This window comes from Tenrec ecaudatus, chromosome 1 (genome assembly GCF_050624435.1).
Source record: "Tenrec ecaudatus isolate mTenEca1 chromosome 1, mTenEca1.hap1, whole genome shotgun sequence".
Lineage (NCBI taxonomy): Eukaryota > Metazoa > Chordata > Mammalia > Afrosoricida > Tenrecidae > Tenrec > Tenrec ecaudatus.
In genome coordinates, this window is record NC_134530.1 from 21,360,387 (window position 1) to 21,376,084 (window position 15,698).

At 56.6% G+C, this 15,698-nt stretch overlaps 1 protein-coding gene across 2 annotated transcripts; it reads right to left on the bottom strand.

Annotated features, from left to right (window-relative positions):
- Window positions 1–1,640: 1,640 nt before the first annotated feature.
- On the bottom strand, window positions 1,641–15,516 carry AKAP8 (A-kinase anchoring protein 8). Of its 2 annotated transcripts, XM_075548406.1 has the most exons (15): window positions 15,370–15,516; window positions 13,972–14,010; window positions 10,545–10,577; window positions 9,927–10,209; window positions 9,202–9,697; window positions 8,637–8,757; window positions 8,473–8,519; window positions 7,775–7,808; window positions 6,946–7,017; window positions 6,260–6,347; window positions 5,937–6,078; window positions 5,577–5,670; window positions 5,338–5,468; window positions 4,999–5,094; window positions 1,641–3,126 (listed from the first exon to the last, which is right to left on the bottom strand). In XM_075548406.1, exons 1-15 carry the CDS (start codon window positions 15,386–15,388, stop codon window positions 2,593–2,595), a joined length of 2,229 nt encoding a protein of 742 aa, XP_075404521.1. In that variant the 5' UTR covers window positions 15,389–15,516; the 3' UTR covers window positions 1,641–2,592. The 2 variants fall into 2 exon arrangements, with proteins under 2 accessions (XP_075404521.1, XP_075404525.1); XM_075548410.1 differs by lacking the exon at window positions 6,946–7,017 and having other exon boundaries at window positions 15,370–15,515.
- Window positions 15,517–15,698: the final 182 nt, after the last annotated feature.

Genomic DNA, 15,698 nt, shown 5'->3' on the forward strand with positions numbered 1-15,698 from the left:
CTATGGTGTGTTGCATGTTGTTGCGATGCTGGACATGACACCACCAGTATTTCAAATCTAAGCAACATGAAATCTTTTGACAATATTGTTTTTTATCATGCTACCTGTTTGTCCAGTTGCGAGGATTTGGGTCTTCTTTCCGTGAAGTTGTAACCCATATTGAAGGCTGCAAGCCTTGATCACCAAGGGCTTCAAGTCTTCCTCACTTTCGGCAAGCAAGGTTGCATCATTTGTGTATTAAAGGTTGCTACCGAAGTCTTCCTCCAATGTTGAGGCTGAATTTTTCTGCATGAAATCCAGCTTCTCTTATTACTTGTGCAGCATACTGATTTAATAAGTATGGCGAGAAGCAACAGCCCTGAGCATACCTTTCCTGGTTTTTTAAAGCATGCAGTATGCCCTTGTTCTGGTCACACAACTGCTACTCGATGCATACACGGGTTCTCTACAGGAGCTCAGAGGATCCCAGAATTCCCATTCTTCTCAAGGCTATCCATGATCTGTTATGATCCAGTCAGTGCCTTTGAGGATTCAACCAACACAAGTAAGCACCTGTCTGGTATTTTCTACTTTGTCATGATCCATCTGACGCCAGCAATGATATTCCTTGAGAACAAGGAACCTTCTCTTCTAAACTCAGGCTCAATCTCTGGCAGCTCCCCGTCAATGTACTGCTGCAACTATTCTTGGATGATCTTTAGCAAAATTCGACTTGCATGTGGCAACAGTGACTGTTCTATGGTTTGAGTGTTCTGTTGGGTAACTAACTTCTTTGGGATGGGTACAGATGTGGATTTCTTTCAGTTAGTTGGCCAAGTCGCTGTCTTCCGTATTTCCTGGCATAGATGAGAAAATGCTCCCAGTGCTTCATCAGCTTGCTGAAACATTTCTTTTTCAAATTTTAATAAATTCTTGTATTGGGGACTCTTACAGCTCTTGTAACAATCCATACATCATGCTGAAGCATTTCAACTTTCAATTCCTGAAGCTTTATTTTTGGTAATGCTTGGGACTTCTCGGCACCACTGGCTATCGTTCCTGTGCTAAAGTGGCTGAATGTTGACGGGTTCTGTGATACGGCAGCGCTGTGTATTCTTTCCATTTTCTTTGGATGCTTCTTGCATCATTCCATTTTTTTGCCCACAGTATCTTTCAAAATGGCAACTTGAATTTTTAAGTTCCTTCAGATTAAGACACATTGAGCATGTGCTTTGTTTTTGCTCTTCTAAGTCTTTTTGCACATTTCATTGTAACATTGTGTCACATTCTCGAGCTGCTCTTTGAAATCCCTGTTCAGCGCTGATCCATTATTTCTTCCATCTGCCTCAGCTGCCCTATGATCAAGAGCAAGTTTCAGTCTCTCCTGACATCCAAGTTGATCTTTTCTTCCTGTTGTCTTTTTAATAACCCTTTACTTTCTTCTTGATGTTCAGATCTTCTGTCATTAGGGTTCAATGTATCAGATCTGTTCAAGAGATGCTCTAGAAATTCAGGCGGGGTAGGGTCATGAACTTGTTCTACCTCTTACTTAGAACAAGTGGTGGTGGGGGGGCATGGGCGCAGCATGCACACACATGCACGTATGCCCTGCAAGCCATACAACACCCATGGTAAGAACAGACCATCTAGAAGCACCAAGGTATTACTGAACTAGCAGTTTTATTTCGGTTGATAGCTAAGATTGACTTTTTCATATACATATATCCATCTTTTTGTCTCTGAGGAGGCTCCCTGAGGGCAGGGTCTGGGTCTCAGACATTTATATCACAAATTAGCACCTGGGACATGGTAGATGCTCATCAAAGATTTGATGGGGAGGTGTGCAGCAGGCTAAAGGGGTGCAGGGAAACACACCCTTTCTTCTGCCCCCTTTCAGTGCACCAGCTTCGCTTCACCCCCATAAGCTCCGGAGGAAGGGCGTTTAAAAGAGCAGTTTGGTTTCAGTGTGTTCACCTGTCTTCTAAGGCCAGGGATGCTGGTTTTCCCTGCGCAGTGGTGACACCAGGCTTTCGTGTTAAGCACTTTTAAGTGGAAGTAATCAATGTACAAAACGAAAGGAAAAATCCCAAACCACTGAGGAGTGTGGAGGTGGGGCGTGGACTCCGCCTTACTGGGGCAAATAGCAAAGGTCGGCCAGACCTGCTGGGCCTGAAGCGCTCGCCCTTGGGCCCGGTGACCACCTCAGGTTAACAGGGCCGGGTTCCATATGGTGGTCAAGGAGTGAGGCTCAATGTGGAGTTGAAAATGGGGCATTAAAAGGGAGTGGGGAAAACCAAACCAACCCTGTGGAGCAAGACAGCTCCAAACCCCTTCTCCTGAACAAGATGGGGCGGGCGGGGTGGAAGGCTCAGCCAGTGGTTGCATTCACTTTTGTTATCAACACTCAGTATCCCTACTGCCCCAGTGGGTGTGCAGCGGGCGGTTGCAGGGGGTAGCTGAGCTTCCTGGGGCATCTGCAGCCCCCACCCTTCCGCGGCAGGTCAGTGGGAGGCGGCACTCCTGAAGGAAAGGGTGGGGTTGCCAAAGAGGTGTACAGCCCACTGTGGCCCCCACAAGCCAGAGAAGAGCGAGCAATGCAAGACACAGAGGCCTTTAGGGGAGAGCTGAGGGCGGAGGGGTCTCTCGGGGAAGAACATGACCATCTTTGGACTGTGCCTCAGTCTGGTCCATCTTGCCTTGGGTGGTGTCTTGGTCTGGAACCAGGCCCGTGATGGGGCTCTCTGCCTCCATAGATGGTGCTGCAGGGGCCACCTGGGCTGCCACTCCATCCCCAACACCCACAGCTCCATCTTCAGCCTTGGCTTCATCCCCACTTGTGGCTTCCACAATGGGATTCCCCTCCACCACCGCTTCAAGGGCTGTCCCTTCAGCTGCCGGCTGTTCAAGGAGAGGTCCTCCAGTGGTCTCTGCTGTGTCCACAGGGCTCTCTGTGCTGGCAGGGGGCACTTCACAGCACTTGGGAGCTGTGGCTCCGTCCCCATCCACGGCCCGCACAGCCGCTGTGATCACCTTGGCAAGCACGTCTGCAGCAGCCTCCTCGGGGGTCTCCTCCTTGTCTTCACCTCCTAGGTTGTCCTCCCCTTCAGCTTCTGGGTCAGCAGCTTCATTGGTGAAAGGGTCCTCACCCTGACCAAAGAAGAGGGAATGAGGTCACTGCGAGACTGAGGGACAGAAATGCTCAGCAGACAGCCTGGGGCACTGGGAGGCAGCTGGGGGGCTAAGCTTCTACAGATGGCAGAGAAACTCCACCCTCCACTACAGTGGTGGCATGAACACTACTACAGGGTCCCAGACAAGACATCCTGTTTGGTAAAAATCATCCCAAAAGAAGAGCAGGGAAATGGAAGGAGAATGGAGTTTCCCCACAAATCTGGGAAGCTTCTCAACCCGCTCCCTCTATGCTGTATGCACGCACGCTCACAAACCACCGTGAGGGCAAGTGCACCAGGAAGCCCTCTTCCCCTCACTGCACAGCAACCCTGTCTGCTCGGGGAGAGCTGCCCCTGGTGGGGGTGGCCTCCCAAACCATATACCTGCCACTTTCTCCTGAGTGGCTGGTGGTTTTAAACTGCTGGAGTTGAGCTAAGCTGCTCAATCACAATGCTTCCTTAATCAGATACACAGTGAAGTGGAACTTCAGGTTTCAGATCCCTCGTTTTCCGGCCCCGGGGGAAGATTAGCTGGCAGCCATAATGCTGCTCAAAACAGCGTCAGGCTGCAAACCCTAACTCTTACAGCACAAGCTACAACCCACCAACTTCCAGAGAGTCAACCCTTAAGGCTGCCCTGGGAAGGAGGGTGTTTTCAAACTGAAACAGGCTCTTTACAGAGAATGTCTACCTCAAGCACTGTGCTCCTCGGAGCATGACCTGTATGGCATCAGAATGACCTCAGCAACTGGAAAGGTGACCTTGGAGGAACCCAAGATGACTGGGGAAGGAAGAGCTCACAGCGGAGGTACGAATGGCTGTATAGCCCCAAGAAGGGAATCCTGACCTGGCTGTGCACAAACCGCTGAATTGGTGAAGGCCCTGCTGTGTGTATTCTCAACCACAACGGCAGAGATGCTGGAATGGCATGAATAGAAATGAAAAACCCTGTCCACTACCTGAACCTGACCCCAGGCCTGGCAACTTAAAAAAAAAAAAAAGAAGAAGGCATGAGTAAGATTCATTGTTAGGTGATCTGATTTGGGTGCATTTAAAGGGCTATGATTCAGCAGTATTTCACCTTTATGACAAAAGGAACCAAAAGCTCCCGATGACTGGTAACTGAAACAAATGGGCACCGCAGGACAAAGGTCTGGTGATCTTATTTCTGAAAACAGCCTCTGAAAACCTTACGGAACACACTTGTCTTCTGACACAGGAGATCGCCATGAGGCTGGGCAGGCAGAATAATTCTCACAGGCATTTAACTGAGAAGGGAAAACAGGCCCTAAAGTTGTTCTGACGAAAGAACACTCAAATCTGACCTGGAAGAAGTACCAGAATGCTCTGAGAAGCAAGGATGGAAGACAACTTCTCAGACTTTGGACATGCCCCCAGGAGAGACCAGCCGTGGAGAAGGACATCACGCTTGGCAAATTGGAAAGGCGGCCCAAAGGAAGAAGGCCCTCAACAAGATGCATTGACGCAGTGGCTGCAACCATGCAGGACCAGGCGGCACTCATTCTGTGGCTGCTGTGGTTCAGGACCGATGCGTGGTGCCCAACTAGAACAAAAGCTGGGCTTTGGGCTGGCGTTGAGCCGCCAGTCCCAGGAGACGATTCTTGGCCGACACCTCTGGGCTGCTTCCTGAGCAGTCAGCATCTACTCTCTCTCCGTCCAGGTGAGAGGCGGCATGCTGGTGCATCACGTGGCACCACATTCCAGGACATCCCTCCCCTCCCTCCGCCACCACCTCTATTTCCAGTGTCACACCCTCCACTGAGGGCACCCCCCAAGAGTCGCCTTGTCACTGAGGTCTTTCCTGGACATGAGTTCGCCAAGCACCCACCTTGAGGTATTTCTCCAGCATCTTCACTATGTGTCGGTTGTTCAAGACACTCTTGGCCACATGGAGACTCGTCTTCTTGAACTGCTCAGCAGCCAGCTGCAGAGAGGCCGACGTGGGCTTTTAAAGCGGTACTGATGGCGGAAGGCCCAGGACGCTGTGCTTTGCTGTCCCCATGTCAGCCCTCCGCTGAGGCAGCCCCCACCACCCGGAGTGCACTAGGCACCTCCCCCACCAGTAGTGTTCCAGCCACTGCCGATTCTCAAGTACCATGTTTGCTCAGTTTCAATAGCATGGAAGCTGGGCCACGCCCTGTGGCCGCCCCTGAGGATGGGCACTCACTCGGCGGTTGTGGTTGTGGTCAGGGGAGTGGAGGTGCCGCTGCAGCAACTGGTGCTGAGCGGGGATGAGCATGTCACAGGCCAGGCAGTGGGCAGCCTCGATCCGCTTGAAGAAGTGCTCCTGGCCAATCCCTGCAAGCAGACGGGACAGCAAGCAGTGAGGCCTGCCTCCTCCTTCCCCCTGGCCCCAGGCGTATGCACGGCAGCTTCGGAGGGCCAGCACAGCACTCGCTCGCTCACCCTTGAAAGGATCCGGCTTTGGTTTTGTGCTCTCCTTCTCCATCATCTCCTGCCGTCGCTTCTCTATCTTCTTGTTCCTGTTCACGATATAGTCCTGGACGGGTGGGGGTGCCACCATGAGGGCAGGCTGGCACCCTGGACTCTCACATGCACCAGACGCCAGTTGCTGAGGGGGACCGTCTGGAGACCTGTGCCTCCAGGCTGCTACTGTGGCAGCTTCCCTTGGGCCCATACAGGATCCACTCCCACCCCCTGGTCCTGCAGCAGTGTGTGCGCAGCTTTTTCATTTTCTGGGCAAAGTGAATGACCAAGTGCTGGCTCCAGGGGCGCTGACCCCCCCAGACCTGTGGGGCTTCCCACCTGCAGGAACTGGACTGTCTTGTCGGGCAGCTTGGTGCTGATGAAGCGCAGCGTGTCCTTGTGAAATTTGCTCTGCAGGTGATTCTGGAGCTCCTCGTCCTCAAAGCTACGGAACTTGCACACCGAGCAGGCAAACTGGATCCTGGGGAAAGCGGGTCAGTGGGGGGCGGGTCATCAGCGCTTCCCCTAAGACTGCTGCCCTTTCCCACCATGCCCGCGCCAGAGGACGGGGCAGAAGCCCCACAGGCGCCCAGGGTAGCTGGGTAAATAGGCAGGATGGTGATGCCCGACTTTCCTGCCCCAGCTGCCAGGAAGCCCCTCACCTGTCAGCTGCTCGGTCCCGCATCCGGTCTCTCCTCCTCTGCTTCTCCCTCCTCTTCTTCACCTCCTCATCCTCGTCGTCCTTGTCATCTGTAACAGAAAAATGCCTTTTGAAATGCTGGTGGAGCCCCACGCGCTGAGCACTGTTGGGGCCAGCGCCCCACCAGCCCAGCCCTCCCAGCACCGGGAATGGGGGCAGGGGGGGGGCCGGCCTTGGGGAGAACCCTCAGGAGCTCCTGTGGGGTGTTACTTCACCCCCTTGGCCAGGCAAGGGGACACGGCCTGCCTGTTCTGCGACCCTCTGCCTGCTGCTTGACCTGACCCGTCCTGCTTCTGCTCTCAGCCTAAGGCTCCGCGTGGGTCTCGGCCCACCGTCACTTAGAAGTGCATGGCAGCACTGGGTGAGAGGAAGGCAAGCCGCTTGCCGCCTCCAGGTGGGGCCAGCAGCCGTCCTGCTGCCTCGCTCTCAACTAGGGCAGCAAGGGGCCCGAGTCCGTGCTGCCCAGCTCTACCCTGCGTGCACACACCGCCAGTCCGGGCCTTGCCCTGGGCTGGCGGGAAGCATTCCTGGAAACAAGAGTGGGAAAAGACCAGCAGGTCCTCCCGTCTGTGCCTGGGCGTCCAGGGGGCCTGGCTGGGGCCAGACACTGCGGAAGGGACCGAGAAACAGCTGAACTGTGGCCCCTACCCCTGTGCCCGCTATGGGCCTGTCCCACGACGATGGTGGCCGGCATGCGCTCTCGGGAGCCTCTCACAGGGCCTGGGGGTTTTTGGCAAGAGGCCGCTGCCTGAAACTAGGACTGCTGCTTAAGAGCAAGGTCAAGAACAAGGTCGTCCTGTAGGCAGTAGGACCTGCACACACCAGACGCGTCACCTTTGCTTTAGCACTCGCCAGCGCACACACTGCTAGGTACCTGGCGTGGACCCCAGCCACAGGCGGCTGAGGCAGTGAGTGGGGCGGGCGGGGGGGCCTGCTAAGCCTGAAAACGAGAGAAGGAAAGTCTTGAGCGGGGACCTTCGGGAGCGGAGCCCAGCGAGAGCTGGCGGTGAAGAGGAAGAGAAGTGAGTGGCGGTTTGGGTGAGTCAGGCTGGGGGCCGAGGGCAGCTCCTCCACATGTCTGAACGAGTGTGGCTCACATGGTGCTGTCGGCTCTTAGCTGGTTCTCCCAGCCCCAGGCTCTCACGTACTGTGGGCAGCCAGGAGTGTGTGGGGACACAACCCCAGAGACAACAGCACGGGGCCTGGGCAGCGGGGGGAGTTTGGAGGGGGCAGGCAGCAGCAAGCCTCCTCCCGTGCACACTCCTGAGATGTCCTTTGCTGGCACTGTGAGCTGCCAGACACCAAGGCAGGCCCTTCTGCTGGTACAGAGCGTGGCCCACGCATCCAGCTGGTGCCCCTCCCAGACTGGAACAGAGCGTCAGGGTGCACCCCCATGCCTGCTGGGAGCCCCTGGGTGGTGGGTGCGGGCTAAATGGGCAGGCAGGAAGTCAAGAGGGGCCTCGAGTGAGTTGCCTACCTCTCTGCTTCCCAGGCTCACCGAACTCATCCTCCTAGAAAAAGAGCACACAAAGCCAGGCATGTGAGGGGTACCTTCCAGAATGCTCCATGGCCAGCTCAGCTCCCCACTAGCCCAATGCCAGACCACCCCTCAGGGGCTGGAAACTGGTGACAAACGATCTTGTCACATGTCACTGACTCTCTTCTAGAAATTAAAACCAAAGGCACTGTCCCTGCCATTTTGCAGCTGCCCAAGTCCAGCCACCCAGGAAGCGTGGGGGTGGAGGTGACAGACAAGCAAGGGGAGGTGTGGGAATGAGCCACAGGGGATACAAAAACCACAGAACATCTTGAGAAAGCGGCCTGCCACCGGGTACCTCGCCTGGCCCGGGCTCAGGTTGTGGACTAGCCAACAGGGGTGAATAGGCAGCCTCTCAGCCAAGTGACAAACTGACTGCTGTCGGCTCCGGTACCCCTAAACCACTTGCCTGGAGGGACCCGGGACCAGCCTGGGGGCTGCACATGGGAACGTGGAACAGCACCTTGCACAGAGCTGGGGGCTGGCCAGCCCCATCACGGATGGCCGGCATCTGGCTGCCAGGAGGGCTAGCCCACTCGTCCTCCAGTATGGAGCGGATCATGGCACCAAAGCTACCCTTAGCCCTAGCAAGGACGAACTCTGAAGAAACCCCACAGTGGAGACAGAGACCGACTTACACCCCTGACTTCTTCATCTCCTGACCGGAAGTCGCCTGCTCCATCATCTGCCAGACACAAAGGAAGGGAGGTCAGCCCTGCCAGTGGCCCATTGCGGCACCTCCTCTGCCTGACTCCCACTCCCTGCAGGGAAAACCATTTGCCCTCCCCGGCTCCAGGCATACCATTATCGGAAAAGTCCCCCTCGCTGTCTGCCTGGGGCTGCTTGGCGTCAGGCTCCTCAGAAGTCTGCAGCAGCCGCCGCTTCCGGGCAGGGCCATCGCGCTCAAAGCCTCGCCACCGGGGCTGCAACACAAACCCACACACACGCACTTGCCAAGTGCTGAGGCACACCAGGGCTGGGAGGGTGATCACAAAAAGGGCATCAGACCGCACAGGAAGTGATCCCTTTAACACAAAGTATGCCCACAGGACAGAGCGCCATGGCTCAGGGCTGGTGGGGACCACAACTGCAAAGAGGCACAGCAGCTGCTCCTTCAGGGTCATGGGAGCATTTAAAACTCAGACTGTGGTGATGGTCGCACAACTTTCCCAGTGACCCCGGGTGTTACAGTAAACTGCTTCAGGGGACTTTCAAGGTCGGTTGTGACCTTTCGGAAACAAGTTGCCAGGCCTGGCACCCTGAGGTGCCTCTAGGTTGGGTGTGAACCGCCAGCCTGGCAATCAGTAGTCAGACCGTTTTTGCCCCTTTCCCTCAACTGAGCTGCGTTGGGCATGAAGAGGGCTTACCCGGTCCCTGATCCGGGGCTGTGCGTGGCCACAGCCGTAGGGCACAGTGTTGTTGAAGCTGCCCGCCCCCTGCATGCCCAACATGCTATAGTCGGGGGCCAGGGACTGGGAGAAGAGGGCCGACGGTGGTGGCGGTGGAGGCCTGCTTTGGGAGGGACCTCCCAGGCCCCTGCCAGCCCCATAGTTCAGCTCGCCCCAGGAAGCAGACAGCGGCTCTGAGGAGGGTGGGGGCTGTGGCAAGAAGGGCTCGCTGCGCAGGAAGGTGCCAGGGCTGCCTCGGTCCTGGAAGCGGCCCTGGCCCCGGCCCCGCACAAAGCTGTCGAGGGCACCCCGCTCACGGCCTGGGTCCCGGGGGTCGCCGTACTGGCTGCCGAAGCCGCCGTTGCGGTCTGTGCCCAGGTCGTAGTCATAGCTGTAGCCAGAGTTGTAGGGGTTGTTGTGGTCAGGCAGGCAGGCCCTGGAGTCATAGGACTCAAAGGGCTGGAAGCGGAAGGAGCTGTGGGGCAAACAGGAGGCTCAAAGGCTGCACGGGCACCAAGACATGGACCCCATGTACCCCACATCCTCAGCACAGCCCTCTGCGAAGCTGACCCCCCCCCCTCCCTTCACCCGTTTCTGCTGGCAGGCTGAGTGAGGGGACTCAGTTGCCGAGCTGGTGGAAGCCGGCGCAGAAGCAAGGAGTCAGGTAGGTGCAGCAGCAGCCAGGGAGGGCAGACCGTACTCACCTCTCTCGGTCCTGTGTGCCCTCCCCGCTGCCGCCGCTGCCCCGGCTCCCTTCCTTGGACAGCATGTCCAGGCGCTGGTTGATCTTGGCGATGAGGCTGTCGGAGGTGTCGGAGCCTGGGTCCTGGCCCGGGCCGTAGGCGGCCATGGGCATGGTGGGGCCGCCAGTGGCCAGGCCCCCATCGCTGGCTTTGGCAGCTTCCCAGGAAGGCGGGCCATAGTTATATGTGGCTCCGGCGCTCACCGCGGAGCTCTGGGACCCGTAGTAATTGTAGTTCTCGTAACCTGGCAGGGACGAGGGCTGCGTCAGGCGGTGTAGCCACACAAGACAAGGTGTCCGAGCCCCAGGAAGCCAAGGCTGCCCTCAGGAAGGGCAGTCCCAGCTCTGGGTGGTCTTCAGCCAAGCAGGACCCCTCCCCACTCTCCTGAGAATCCGCAAACGCGCCCACCTTCAGGAGCTGTAAGCCCAGTGAGGGCAGGCCCTAGAGCCCCCTTACCCACCTGTCCCAAGGCTCCAGAAGGCCAAAAGGGCCAGCCTGCTCTAATACCCAGACGTGTCTGCCCTGCAGAAGCAGATCAGAGGACCTGGCCACCCGCCCCAGACCCCGAGCAGGGCCTACCTTGCCAGCTGGCCACACCAGCTCCATACGCACCTTGAAAGAAACAAACATACATGAGCTCTGTCCCCAGAACACAGGCGCCCACCCCTGGACCTGGGCACTGAAGGCACTGGGCTGTCCACGCAGCATGGTCGGAAAGCCTAGTTCCATTAGTGCACGGGTTCCCACAGGACACCTGGCAAGTGTAGCTAAGTCTTTTCTCCTAGACAAGCCCCACCCTGCCATCACAGCAGAAGACCTTGTGTTTTCCCAAAAGCCCACCCTGTGCAGCCCAGCCCAGACACCTGCCGAGGGCACACTGAGGCCATCGCAAGAAACCAGAGCCCAACTCGACCAGGCAAGTGGGAGGCGGGGCCAGAAGAGAGGAATGGCACTCCAAGGCCACAACAAAAAGCATATTGCCAAGCCGATGACCTTGTCATTAGCAGATCAGGGCACCAGGGCAGATACCAGACACCCTCATCCCCACCCCCAGTCTGGTGCCCATGCAGGATGGGATCTACTCCCTCACGCAGGGAAAGCAGAATGGCTTCATGGGTTAATAGGGCTCGAAAAGCCATCCCAAAAGAACACAGCATGACACATAAATGTTGGCACGAGACATGCCACTCACCGAGGAAAGCAATACAACTTTGCAAAAAAGTTGGGGATAAAAAAACTCTAGGACCTATACATCCAGGAGAAACAGGTGCCAGGACGTGACTTAGACACAGGCACACCCAGGCCCACTGCAGTGCTATTCCCAACGGCAGAAAGGGGAACCGCCTGAATGGCCTCCTCTGAGAAGAGAAAGGAGAAGCAGGCTATAGCATGTACCCGTGGCCGCTGAGCAGGCAGCGTTCAAGGGAACGACCTTATGTTAACTGACATGAGCCAAACACTCATGGCTGAGTATTGTACGAGACCACTCTTAAAAGACAAAGGATAACTTGTAAAAGTTAGGAAAACTGGAGGCAGGGGAAGACACAGGGCAGTCGTAAGCTTTAAAGGCAATGGAGGCAAATACCATCAGACACACAATCCTGCAGCAGTGGAGATCGGCAAGTGGATGCTGGGACACACTCACAGGCTGGACAGGTAGGGGAGTGCACCCTTAAATATATCGGTTTGATAGAGGATATCAGTATATTCCCCTTTACCACACACATATCCAGGAATGAGGTGGGACATACAGGGGAAGAAATTAAGACAATTCCTAAGACATAAATGAACTCCTTGAGTGAATGAGTCGCTGGGCCTGTTAGGACAAGAGTCTCAGGGGTCAGAGGCTCATAAAGACAGGGTCTTACATCCGGTCTCCCCATTCGGAGGAGAGCTCGCTGAAGACCAAATGGACAGCCCAGACCCCAGTCTCCACAACCCGAGACCAGGACTAGATGGTGCCCGGCGGCCATTGCCACCTGCGTTTAGACCACGTTAGGAGGTCCTGCATAAAGTGGGAAATAAATGTGACAGAGTTCAAAGTCACAAGAGAATTGGCTTACTGGCCAGACTAGTGATCCTTCCCTTTCTGGTCTGAAGCGGAACTCATAGGGCTGTTAAATTCATGGATCACTGTGAGGTCAAACGGTGTCACTGACTCATGGGTGAGGATAAGAGGAGGGATGTGGACAGGAGACGCAGATAGGGAGGCAATGGGGTAAATCATGGCGAACCCAGGGGACGTGTAAGGAAGAGATGAAAAAACCAAGTATTTGGGATTGTCCAAAGGCAAACTACGGGCTGCTCTAGAACCTCCCCCGCCCCGCCCCCCCCCCCCATTCACAAGCCGAGGCAAACCCACGCTCGCTCCAAGCAGATCAGCGCTTACAGAGGCAGGCAGGGGTGGCTGGGGTTCTTAGCTGGGGAAAATAACTGGATAATGGTGTTCAATGAACATGATCAAAAGAACAATGCCCAGACCCCAGAACAAAACACTGGCTGGTCCAGCGCTGGCCTTGTCAATGTTACTACATCGCAGCCACTGTGTCAATCTCCGGGAGGGGCCTCCTCTTTTTCGCCGACCCTCTAGTTCACCAGCATGATGTCCTTCTTTCTCTTGGGGCCGGTCCCTTCTGTGGGCATGCTCAAAGGACCCCAGACAAAGTCTCAAGTCTCACGATCCTGGCCTTTAAGAAAGTCTCCCAAGGCATATTCGTTTGTTCTTCCGGCAGTCCATGGTACATTCAATTCTCCTCACCCATAATTCAAATGCACCCATTTTTTACTCGCTGCCCAGCTTTCTAACGCACACAAGGGGATTGAAAATACCAAGGTGAGTTGGGTCAGGCACGCCTTAGGCCTCCAGGTGAGGTTTTTTTCTTTCACAGACTGGCCTAATATGCTTCCTGGGGCGATTATTACAGAGCCAAGGAAAATGAAAAACTGACAACTCCTGGCCTCCCTCCATTGGGGAGGCCTGGTGGGTAGTGAGTGGTTCCACACTGGGCTGCAGATCAGCAAGGCCAGCAGTTCGAAAGCACAAGGGAGAAAGCCTGGGCACAGCTACAGTCTCGGAAACCCACAGGGGTCGCTAAGGCTCAGTGTTGACTAGTGGGAAGTGAGTGCTCTCTCCATTTACCACGACGATGCTGACCGGTCCAGAGACAGGATGTGTTTTATGTTGTGATCCGTACATTTTACCACAACTGAATAAAAATTCAAAAACCCCAACGCTGCACAACACAAGCAGCGGTTCTAATGTAAGCAGTGAAGACCAGTCCGACCTGGCTCCTTCCATTGAAGGAAACTATCAACTGACACAGTCCCAACGGCAGCCGAACAAGTCTCCGGTGCAAAATCCTTCCCATCAGTCTATTCATAAAACCTCATCTGCTGCTACACCACCAACTGTTTATATCCCACAACACACGCACAGGCAGCGGTGGATAGTGTAGCGAACATGCTCCAGCTGCTAACGGAAAGGATGGAAACTTGAGTGCACCTAGAAGTGCCTACGAAGACCTGATAATCCATTTCCAGAAAATTCTCTGGCACAAGAGTTGGAACAGATAGACGACGGGCCTATGGCCACAAATATTTTAAAAGGTACACAGCCCCACTCACTCTGCATTTCTGGACTGCAGGGCCAACGATACTTACTATCTTGCCCTTTACTGAAAAAGTTTGCTGGCCCTGATCTACCCCCATGGGAATCATGATGTCAGTGTCGAAAGCCCTTGGCTACCACCAAAAAAGGCCAGTGGTTTGCATCTATCAACCATTCCTGGGGAGAAATGAGGCCTGCTGCTTTGATAAAAATATGCTTCCCAAGGAAGTATACTAGCCTACAGGCTTCCTAGGAGCTAGAATCTACTCTAACGGCTGAGTCTGGCTTTGGTTTACCGGTGTTCTGGGTGTAGCATGCTTCAGGGCTCTGGTGTACTGGGGTCTGTGGGTGGGAGTGACTCACAGGCCCATACCTCGCCCACCCAGCAGGACCACTTACCCTGGGTGTTGGCAGGCCCAGCACTCCATGTCCCGTAGCCTGTGGATGGAAGGAAGGCTCGGTAAAGCAAGCTCAGCACCCCCTATGCACCATCCCTGCACCAAGCACTCTGGAGAGCTCAGTGGCAGACAGGCAGAAGGCTGCATAATCTCATTTTGCCAAAGTTATCTATAGTCCCTCCAAAGTTATCATCACAACCTGGCTGCCTGAGGGCAAAGCTGGAAAAAAAAAAGGCAGGGGCATTTCCAGGTCAACTCTGCCTGCGTACAGAGCAGCTTCTCTGCTCCAATTCCTCATCCCCTGCCTGCCTAGCTCGGCCAACGAGCGTCATTAAGCTGCCGGGATAACTACTAGAACTGGAGCTAACCTGGGACGTGGGAGGCACTGTTTGTGTGCCCTGCCCCTCAGCTCTCACTCCATGGGGCTGTGGGCTCCCTGTGCTAGCGCTAATCACCCCATGCTCCCCTGCGCCCCCCACCCGACTCATCACCCCGAAGCTCTGCTTAGTTGACAGCCCTTCCCGGCCGGAGCTCGTCCGCAGCAAGTCGCCGTGGGAACGCTGTACTATTTGCCACAGAGGCCCCGGGAGCCGACTCCGGCATTTTCCGAGCTTCCCTTCCCAACTGTGTGCAACAAGACAGTTGTCGTCAGCGAGTGACGCTCAGAGACCGGGACCTGACCCAAGGTCACACGGCCCCGGCGCGTGCCCGCCAGCACGGGCCCGCTCTAACTGCGCGCTCCCCCCGGCGCTCAGCAGGCCCCGGGAGGGACACTGCGGCTAGCCCGGACGGGTGAGGGGCCCGAGGCTCTGACTGGCGAGGCCGCCGCCCGTCCGAGAACTGGGACTGGACCCTGCCCGACCTGGAGCGCTCGGACAGAGCCGCAGCGATGGGGGCCGGGCTCGGGCCCTGGCCCACGAGACTCCACAGGCAGGAAGTGGGGAGCAGCCGCTCCGGCTACGGGCGCGAAAAGCCCAGCGGTGGGGTCTCGGTCCAAGAGCTCGGGAAGGAAAGGCTCCAGCGGCAGGAGCCGGCGGGGCTGGGGACTCAACCCTCGAGCCCGGGCCACAGGTCAGGCCGCGTAGGCCGACCCCCGAAAGCCCCGCCACCCCCCTACACGTGCAGCCGGGCCCCCTCCAGGCCCCGCCCCCAGCGCCATCTTGCGGAGGCCGCGGTAGCCGGGCTGTGCGGGAGCACGGAAGGCCTGCCCGACAGCCAATCCGCACCCAGCGCCCGCGAGCGACGGCCGCAAGGCCCAATGAGCGCCGCACGCCCCGCCACCTCCCCGCAGGCCAGGCCGCCGCACCGCGCTCACCGGGGGCTCGGGCACACAGCTCCTAGAGCGGTGGCTGCAGGGCCGGAGACAGCCCGCCCTGCCTGCGCACCATGCCACACTCACCTCCGTAGCCCTGCTCCATGTCTTCACTAAGGCACGCCCGCAGCCCCTTTTCTAGGCCGCGGTAGCGCTCATCGCCACCACCCGCCGCTCGCTACTGGACGACCAGACGCGTACGTCACTGCGCCGGTGAGCTGCCATTGGCTTGCTCGCACGGAGGACCGCCCTCCGTAGATCCCTGGCCGCCTCAGGATTGGTATGGACAGACGTCAGCAGCGTCCCGGAAACACAGTAGAACCCGCTGCGCAGGCGCACCTCTGCACTTGGCTCCGTCCCCTTCCGGCGCCCACCCCTACTCCGCCCCGGCGCCCACAGAGCGGACGGAGGCGGGC

Coding starts and splice junctions, on each gene's coding strand:
- AKAP8 (XM_075548406.1), bottom strand. Junction 10,210..10,544: donor TGGTGTGGCCAGCTGGCAAG/GTAGGCCCTGCT, acceptor CGTCCCTGCCAG/GTTACGAGAACTACAATTAC. Junction 8,520..8,636: donor GGGGGACTTTTCCGATAATG/GTATGCCTGGAG, acceptor TGTGTCTGGCAG/ATGATGGAGCAGGCGACTTC.